Source organism: Pelophylax lessonae (assembly GCF_965119305.1).
Source record: "Pelophylax lessonae genome assembly, chromosome: 9".
Classification (NCBI taxonomy): Eukaryota; Metazoa; Chordata; class Amphibia; order Anura; family Ranidae; genus Pelophylax; species Pelophylax lessonae.
This window is the reverse complement of record NC_138776.1, coordinates 31,100,111-31,110,296: the sequence shown is the minus strand read 5'-3', so window position 1 is coordinate 31,110,296 and position 10,186 is coordinate 31,100,111. Positions and strand designations below refer to the sequence as shown.

At 45.4% G+C, this 10,186-nt stretch overlaps 1 protein-coding gene across 1 annotated transcript in view; it reads left to right on the top strand.

Annotated features, from left to right (window-relative positions):
- LOC309563277 (ovostatin-like) overlaps positions 1–10,186 on the top strand; it is a 119,928-nt gene that overhangs the window by 45,428 nt on the left and 64,314 nt on the right. Inside the window, exons 13-14 of the mRNA XM_082267682.1 lie at positions 5,026–5,168; positions 9,532–9,681. Coding sequence (XP_082123808.1) covers positions 5,026–5,168; positions 9,532–9,681 — 293 coding nt within the window. The remainder of the gene's footprint in view (positions 1–5,025; positions 5,169–9,531; positions 9,682–10,186) is intronic.

The window sequence follows — 10,186 nt, the reverse complement described above, 5'->3', positions numbered from 1 at the left end:
GCCACTTGCATGGACTTCATATAATGAATGTCTATGCAAGTCACTCCGAGGTCGCCCGAAGTAGTACAGGGCCCTTTTTCTAAGTCGGAGCGACTTGTGTCGCTCCTATTAGAACGGGTCCTGTAGCACTGCATGGACCGGGACGGACCGCGACTTGTCAGGCTGACAAGTCGCCTGATAAGTCGCGGTAGTGTGAATGGAGACTCTGTCTTTTCTATTTATGTTTTTCTTTCTGGCTTCTTCTCTGCTTTTTTCTAGCTCATTCTTTCTCTCTCTCTCTCTCTCTTTTCTCTCTTTTCTCTCTCTCTCTCTCTTTTCTCTCTTTTCTCTCTCTCTCTCTCTTTTCTCTCTCTTTTGTTGCAGTCATGTACACTACTCTGTGCACACTAGACATCCCATAGGGTTTAGTGCCTATTTTTACAATAGATAATAATCTTGTGACTTAGAAAGTAGTAATATATATTTCTCTGTCGCTCATTGACAGACGTAGTCTTCTTCTTGATTCACAAGAACTGGGTTATGTTGTCTCCGCAGGAGTAGGACTAGGCAGAAAAGAAAAAACGTTCTGGCTCCACCCTAGGGGCAGTCCCAGAGGGTATATCCTCCCTCTCTCTGCTACAAGGCATCAGTTTTTTTCTGTCTAGTCAGGAGTAAGGACCTAAGTTCCTTGCTGGGATCTCTGGTCGTTCCTTGCTGGGATTTTTTTTTTTTTTTTTTTTTTTTTTTTTTTTTTTTTTAGAAAAAATATTTTTTAGGTAGTTTTTTTCTCCAGTGTTTTTTCCTGTGAGATCTTCAAGCAAATACGCCGGACTGGGCGACACCAGTGGTCACCCCAGCCGGCCTACGAGCGCGCGCAGACCATTGCATTGCGCTTGGTCGGCCGCGACACATTCAAGTAAGTATGCAGGGCCGGGCGACGGGCTGGATGTTGAGATCCAGTGGTCACCCCGGTTTCTGCCTACGAGCGCGTGCAGACCAGAGCTCCGCGCTGGGTCGGCCGCGACGGAGTCTCATTGGAGGGACTGACCTTGCGAGTTAAAAGTCTCGCTTGGACGCCAGGAACCAGAGAGTCGAGGCGTCTGGAGTGGTCCACAACCCCCCACCCCGGTGGAGAGGGTATTGTGAAGAGAGGGTGCCTGTCGGTTCGGTATGGTGAGTAAACGTTCCCTTTTTTCCTCGTTGTGAGGCAGTATGAATTATGGGCCCCTCCATACATGGTCAGTATCTGTCTGACACTAAAAGTCCCCCTTGTAAATACAGCATGTGTTTGGTGGGAAGTGGACTTGGTTTGAGCTAACACAGCTCTTTCCAGTCTGTAAAAGACAGACGCTGACTGCAGTTGGTTGGAAACTTCTCTGCATCGGGTGGTGAGCCTTGAGGGTCCCTCTCTCTCTCTGTGGGGATCGAGAAGCAGGTACTCTGAGGGGCGCTATTGCGCTAGGGGGATAAAAAAAAAAAAAAATCTCACGGGAGGAAAGAGCACCTTTTTTACCGCAAAATGTTAAAGGTAAAGGACCTCGTCAAAGACGAGGGCCTTCTTTCTCTGCTCACAAAAAGTTTTTTCGTCCCGCGGGTGAAAAAATTAAGTCCTCCAAAGCTCCTTCAGGAGGCTTCAGGGGACGTTGGTCGGGCAAGCAAAAGCCCGCCCCCTCCAGACCTGAAGATAAATCGTCCAAAGCCTGAAGGTGCGCCCCCACCCATAACTGGGGTGGGGGGACGTCTTCACCGGTTCCCGGATCCATGGCTTTCCAGAATCCCGGACAAGTGGGTTTGCGAAGTCATAAGGTCAGGGTACAAGATCGAGTTTCGATCTCTCCCACCGGTGCGATTCTTCCCTTCCAATATCCGACTATTCCCGGATCGTCTAGAAGATCTGCGACGAGCAGTCACGGATTTACTACAACAAGGAGTGGTAGTCCACGTTCCTTGGACAGAACGTTTTCAGTGGTTTTATTCAAACCTATTTACAATATCCAGGAAAGAGGGCAAAGTGCGTCCAATTCTGGACTTAAGGGCACTCAATTCCTTTCTCAACATAAGAAAATTCAAGATGGAATCCATTCGCACAGTAGCAGCCTTCCTGCATCCAGGGGATGTCCTAGCGTCCATAGACATCAAGGATGCCTATCTTCACATTCCCATTTTCGCAGGACATCAGCGGTTTCTACGCTTTCCGTAGAAGAGAACCACTATCAGTTTGTGGCGTTACCTTTCGGTCTCACCACGGCTCCTTGGGTCTTCACGAAGGTGTTAGCCCCAATGTTGGCACTACTGCGCCAAAGAGGCATATCGATTCTAGGTTACCTAGACGATCTCCTGCTTCATGCAGAGTCTCCTCAGACCCTGCTACAAAACATAGAAATTACTATAATTTCTTTACAGGATTTCGGGTGGCTGGTGAACCAGCAAAAGTCATTTCTGGTTCCCACCCAGAGGCTCGAATATCTGGGTCTAATTCTAGACACAGTCAGGACAAGAGTTTTCCTTCCGGTAGGGAAACTCCGGAAGATTCAATCAGCAGTCCAGTTGTTACTATCCAACAGCTGGTCTTCTCTTCGAACTTGCATGAGGGTTCTGGGGTTGATGGTGGCTTCCTTCGAAGCAGTCCCATTTGCCCAGTCCCATACCCGAATTCTTCAGCAAGATTCTTCTCAGATGGAATCGGAATCTGGAATCTCTGGACTATCGGATCCGATTGAGCAAACAGACCAGAGAGTCTCTGGTCTGGTGGCTTCAGTCTCCGATACTCAGCCAGGGAAAGTCATTTCTGCCAATATATTGGACGATAGTGACCACGGATGCCAGCCTATCCGGATGGGGAGGAATTCTCGGTCTGTTATCCGTTCAGGGACTTTGGTCCCCGGAAGAATCCAGGTTACCGATAAATGTGTTGGAACTGAGAGCGATCAGACTTTGTCTGATTCACTGGACCGAGCAGCTCCAGGGCTCCAGACTCTGGATCAGGGGGAATGGTCCCTCCATCCAGAAGTTTTCCACCAGTTGTGCCTATGTTGGGGCACCCCGGATGTGGATCTGTTGGCATCACGATTCAACAGGAAAGTACAGAGATTCGTGGCTCGCTCCCGCGATCCTCTAGCAGAGACCGCAGACGCACTGATCGCCCCGTGGGGGCAATACCAGCTAATGTATGCCTTCCCTCCTCTCGGGTTACTGCCAAGACTTCTTCGCAGGATAGAGGAGGAAGGAATTCCAGTAATCCTGGTAGCTCCGGACTGGCCTCGCCGAGCGTGGTACGCCGACTTGGTCAGACTGGTGGCGGACGTCCCGTGGAGACTTCCTCTCAAGGAGGACCTACTGTCTCAGGGACCGATCTTCCATCCTGCTTTACGATCGCTGGCTTTAACGGCCTGGCTATTGAGACCCAGGTGCTGAAGGACAAGGGTTTGTCAGCTTCAGTTATTCCTACTCTAGTTAAAGCAAGGAAAGCGACTTCCAGAAAGATTTATCATCGCACATGGAAGTCCTACATTGCATGGTGTGAACTTTTGGGGTTCCGTCCACGGTCTTATTCGGTTAGTCGAATATTAGCTTTTCTGCAACAAGGGGTTGAGCAGAAACTGGCCTTGAGTACTATCAAGGGTCAGGTCTCAGCCTTAGCTATCTTCTTTCAGAAGCCTTTGGCTACTCATTCCTTGGCTCCGCCAGTGCGCGCACCGTTACCACCCTGGGATCTTAATTTAGTATTGTCGGTTCTTCAGAAACCTCCCTTTGAAGATATTAGGGAGATTCCTCTACCTATGTTGTCCCAGAAGGCCTTCTTGGTGGCTATCACTTCTGCACGCAGGGTGTCAGAACTGGCCGCATTATCTTGTCGCTCCCCATATCTGGTGGTTCATAGAGATAAGGTGGTTCTTCGTCCGAATCCATCCTTCCTACCAAAAGTGGTTTCAGAATTTCATCTGAATGAAGAAATTGTATTACCTTCCCTGTGTCCTAAGCCCAGTCATCCTCGGAGTTTGCTTTGCACTCCTTGGATGTGGTCCGGGCGATCAGGGTATACTTGAAAACGACAGACTCGTTTCGCAAGACGGATTCACTTTTTGTGGTCCCGGATGGACCCGAAAAGGGGTTGCCTGCATCTGCCGCGACTATTTCCAAATGGATCAGACAGACGGTGGTACAGGCTTATTCTATTAAGGGTCGGGAGCCCCCGTTCCCTGTTAAGGCGCACTCCACTCGGCACTTAGTGCGTCATGGGCCTTTCGCCATCAGGCGTCAGTGGTCCAGGTGTGCAAGGCGGCTACCTGGTCGTCGGTGCATACCTTTACAAAACATTATAAAGTTGATGTAATGGCATCGTCTGATGCCTCGTTTGGCCGCAAGGTTTTGCAGGCCGCCATTTGAGGAGACCAGTGGTCTACCTCGAGGGTTTTTTTCCGTTGGAATTTTTATTTGAGTCTCATTCTTTGTTTATATAATGAGCCTTTAAAACTTCTAGTTTGGCACCGGTTGGGCCTTCTAGATTGGATTTTGATTTGTCAATCCCACCCCTCATTTGTGGCACTGCTTCTGGATGTCCCAGTTCTTGTGAATCAAGAAGACTACGTCTGTCAATGAGCGACAGAGAAAATCGGATTTTTGTAAGATCTTACCGTAAAATCCTTTTTCTCTTAGCTCATTGACAGACGTAGTACCCGCCCCTCTATCATTGAGTTGGGTTGGGTTAAATTCTCTGTTGCTGCTTTGTGACAGAACTGATACCTTGTAGCAGAGAGAGGGAGGATATACCCTCTGGGACTGCCCCTAGGGTGGAGCCAGAACGTTTTTTCTTTTCTGCCTAGTCCTACTCCTGAGGAGACAACATAACCCAGTTCTTGTGAATCAAGAAGACTACGTCTGTCAATGAGCTAAGAGAAAAGGATTTTACGGTAAGATCTTACAAAAATCCGATTTTTTTTTTTTTTTTTTTTTTTTTTTTTTTTTTGTTTCGAACCATACTTTATAATCTGCATCAAAGTGATATTACAGCACATGCATGAATGAATGTGTCCTTTCTTCTTACAGCAAAGAATGGCTCTATTACCATCGCCCTCTCTGTGACTGCAGACATGGCGCCCAGTGCCAACCTGGTTGTATACTGCATCTTGAATGGAGAGCTTGTTGTTGAGACACTTGGTTTGAGCATAGAGAAGTGCTTCAAAAATAATGTAATTATTAGATTTTTTTTTTTTTTTTTTCTCCTTTCCGGTCTTTGCTGCTAGGTCCATGGCAATTTTTTTTTTTTTTTTCTTACTCCTGCACCACCACCTCCTTTTTATTGGTCAGCAAGTGACTTCCTCACTTAAGCCCCGTACACACGAGAAATTTCGTCCGACGACCGATCTGCCGATTTTCGGCTTGTTAGTACGATGCTTCCGACAACCGACTCCGACTTTTCGGCCCGAAAAAATCCTGGTGCGCAGGCTATATAATTTTTGTCGACCGTCAAAACACGTCCGATTTTCGTCTCATTAGTACAGATTTCGAGGGGGAAAAATCTTATGAGCAAGACTAGGCATGCTCAGAGATGAAAGAACACATAGAAAGCAATCCAACACATGACATCACTTCTGAAGTAGAATTCTGTCGTGCGGGAAAATTCGTGTGCAGTCTAGAGCACATTCCAACCAACAGACACCACTCTGGACAAAATACGGACGACCGGTCGACGGAAATTCGTTGCGTGTGTACGAGGCTTAAAAGTGAAATGTAGGAAGGGCAGGTTCTCAGCTAAAGCCTCGTACACACGCAACGATTGTTGGCCGACCGATCGGCCGTCTTTTGTCCAGTGTTGTGTTGGTTGAAATGTGCTCTAGACTTGCACTGGACTTTTGTTGGCCAACAAAAACTAACTTCAGAAGTGATGTCATGTGATGGTTTACTTTCCGTGTGTTTTTCCTTCTCTGAGCATGCCCAGTCTTGCTCATCAGATTTTTGTCTGCCGAAATCTGTACTGACTGACGAAAAATCGGCCGTTGTGGTGACGGCCAACAAATTTTATAGCCTGCACACCAGATTTTATTCGGCCGAAAAGTCGCAGTCGGTTGTCGGAAGCACCATACTAACAAGCTGAAAATCGGCCGATTGGACGCTGGCCTAAAATTCACAGCCAACAATCGTTGCGTGTGTCTACGAGGCATAAGTTTACTCGCTGTAGCTTTAGGCCCCATGCACACAGGGCGTCGGAAAAAACAAGCTGCAAAGCTATTTCTGACGCCAGGAAAAAGTGGCGTCAAACGCGCCTTTAGCAGCGTTTTTAAATAAACACTCTCCTATTTGTGACCAATCAGTTTTTCATTTTTCACATTTTAAAAAACCCCTGACGCCGCTAAAAGCCTGTGTGTGTGTATACATTTATACGGTTAGGCACGTTTAGCAGCGTCAGGCGTTTTTACAGCTTAACGCTGCTGCTTCTGAACGCACTGGCCCTGGGTTTTTTTTTTTTTTTTTTGCAGCTTAAAAACGCCAATGCCACTTGGAGCTCCTAAAAACCTATGTGTGCATGAGGCCATAGAATAACATGGAGGGGCGTTTTTTAGAGCTGCAAAAAAACGCCTGGTGCTCCTAAAAGCAGCTGCAAAAACGCCCTGTGTGCATGGGGCCTTAGAATTTGTTGTTCATTTTTATTTATATAAAGTTTAAAATAATTATGTTGTATTATCAATATAATATTGTTACATTTTTTTTTTTTTTTTTTCTTTGTGTGATTTTTTTTTAAATTATTTATTGGTAAATTATTAAGTTGTATTGTTTAAAAAAAAAAAAAATCTTTTAGACATAAATAATATAAATCAGTGGTTTAAATGGTATATAATAAAAAAATATAAAAAAAAAATCACTAATGATATTGTTGTTGAAAGCTATATTAACCTTTAACAATGATGCTTTTAATAGTATATAGTAAGAGCAAACAATTCAATACAAGTGAATGTATTCTATGTTAAATTATTGCTAATAAATTTTGTTGTATTGGGAATATATTACTGAAGGCTAGAATGTCACCGGGCAATACAATACTTTTGAATATGGGGTATAAAGCAGCTGGCACACCCTGTGATTCACCCACCCACAGAAATTGTACAAAACTCCAATAACCAACTTTTGTGCAGTGCTAATAACCAATGTTCACACGTTTTTAATAAAACCTTTTTAAACCACCGAGTTTCTAGTTTGTGACCAAATACATTTTAAATCCTTGTTAAAACAATCCTAAATTAAGCCAAGAGTGAAAAAATACATTTTAATCTCGTCCTTGCGTTTACTACATTTGTGTGTTGTTTGGTGGGTGTGTTTTTTTTTTTTTTTTTTTTTTTTAACCCAAGGACTAGATTACATACATTTCTGCACTTTGCATTGATACAGTGCGTCCAGGAAGTATTCACAGCATTTTTTCAACATATTTTTTTTTTTTTTTTTTAATCTTACAGCCTTAGTACAAAATGGATTAAATTCATTATTTTCCTCAAAATCTACAAACCTTACCCCATAATGACAACGTGAGAAGTTTGTTTGAAACCCTTGTACTTATTATAAAAAAAATATATATAACCTGTACATAAGTATTCACAGCCTTTGCCATGACAAAAAATTGAGCACAGTTGCATCCTGTTTCCACTGATCATCCTTGATGTTTTTACAACTTGATTGGAGTCCACCTGTGGTAAATTCAGTTGATTGGACATGATTTGGAAAGGCACACACTTGTCTATACAAGGTCCCACAGTTAAGTGTATGTCAGAGCACAAACCAAGCCATGAAGTCCAAGGAATTGTCTGTAGACCTTAGAGACAGGATTGTATGGAGGCACAGATCTGGGGAAGGGTACAGAAACTTCTGCAGCAATGAAAGTCCCAATAAGCACAGTGGCCTCCATCCATAAATGGAAGAAGTTTGGAACCTCCAGCACTCTTCCTAAAGCGGGCCGCCCGGCCAAACTGAGCAATTGAGGAGGCGATCAAGAACCCGATGGTCACTCTGACAGAGCTCCAGCGTGTCTTTGTGGAGAGAGAATGAAACCTTACAGAAGAACAACCATCTCTGCAGCACTCCACCAATCAGGCCTGTATGGCAGAGTTGCCAGATGGAAGCCACTTCTCAGTAAAAAGGTACATGGCAGCCCGCCTGGAGTTTGCCAGAAGGCACCAGAAGGACTCTGACCAAGAAAACAAAATTCTCTGGTCTGATGAAACAAAGATTGAACTCTTTGGCCTGAATGGCAAGCGTCATGTCTGGAGGAAACCAGGCACTGCTCATCACCTGGCCAATATCATCCCTACAGTGAAGCATGGTGGTGGCCGCAGCATGCTGTGGGGATGTTTTTCATCGGCAAGGACTGGGAGACTAGTCAGGATCGAATGAAAAAGATGAATGCAGCAATGTACAGAGACATCCTTGATGAAAACCTGCTCCAGAGCGCTCAGGACCTCAGACTGGGGGGGAAGGTTCATCCTCCAACAGACAAGGAACCCTAAGCACACAGCCAAGATAACAAAGGAGTGGCTATGGGATCACTTTGCGAATGTCCTTGGGTGGCCCAGACTTTATCCCAATTGAACATCTCTGGAGAGATCTATAAATGGCGGTGCACCAACTCTCCCCATCCAACCTGATGGAGCTTGAGAGGTTCTGCACAGGAGAAAAACTGCCCAAAAATAGGTGTGCCAAGCTTGTGGCATCATACTCCACTTGAGGGTGTAATTGGTGCCAAAGGTGCTTCAACAAAGTATTGAGCAAAGGCTGTGATACTTATGTACATGGGATATGTTTTTTTTTTTTTTTGCAAAGATTTTCAAACCAACTTCTATTGTCTTTATGGGATAATATCTGAATTTTAATCCATTTTGGAATAAGGCTGTAACATCACAAAAGTGAACTGCAGTAAATACTTTCCAGATTCGCTGTATATTTTTGTATTTACATATTATGGTAATTCAGAATGTATTTAGTTAAATATTTTTATTATAGCACATTTTTTAATGATTTAAAATTTGTTACATTTTATACGAACATTTTGTTAGCACTGAACAAAGTTGATTAAATATTGAGTGCCGGTTCACATTCTTGCGGCTGCGGCGATCACATGTAATATCGGAGCGCACTGCTCCTTCATTACATGCGATCGGCTGTGCGAATTCAGCCATACACTTTGTATGGCTAAATTCACACCGCACCCGCAGCAAAGTCACACATGACCCTTTTTTTCAGCCACATCAGGATCGGATCACACAGTGGTTCACACTTGTACAATCCGATCCTGTGCGAAATGTAAAGATCGCACTGCGATATGCGATCAAACTGGGGGTGTCATTAACATTTAATTGACACCCCCAGCGTATCGCATATGGCAGTGTGAACTGCCAAGGGTGCGTCTGCGATGCGGGAACAGGCTGCAAATTCGCAGCCTTCCCGCATCGCACAAGTGTGACCCGGGACTAAATGTTCTAAATCTCCTAAAGTGTGGTGGTATGTTGTTGGTTGTTACTATAATAATTTTTTTTTTCTTTTCTCCAACTTTGTGCTCTTGCAACATAGGTTGACATGGCTTTCTCATCAGAAAAGGGAATGCCGGGATCCACTGTTGAAGTTATACTCTCTGCTGATCCAGAATCCCTTTGTGGGCTCCGAGTGATTGACTCCAGCCTCCTATTACTTAACAGTTACGAGCGGTTTTCACCTGAAAGTGTAAGTCGTGGATGATCTAAATAACCTGCTAGTTTAATTGGAGGAAGTTAGCTGCTAAATAGGCCATCATTCCAGTGGTAGTGAATGAGAAGCTACTGCTTACGGCATATTTTTTAAAATGGGGTAAAGTAGGGTTGAATACTCTTTTTTGCGTTCTCTAGCAGAGCAGCAGATTCATGCATTTAGCTGCTTCTGACCAGGGCCGGACTGACCATAGGGCATAGCGGGCATATGCCCGGTGGGCCGCCGAGTCCTCCGCTCCGAGTCCGGGCGCATGATAATGTGGAGTGTCCGCCTGTCCGGCCGACGGCCGTTGCTGGCCTCTCCGCGGCCGATTCCGCGGAGTCTGAGGGCCGCCGCATTATCGCAATCTGGCCGCCCGCCCCGCCGCTGTCCCCGACTCCCCGGATTACCGCAAATTTATTCTATCATCTGGCCCGGCTGTGGCCGGCCGCCGCTGTCCCCGACTCCCCACTCCTAACTTGGCTCAGCTGGCAGCCGGCTC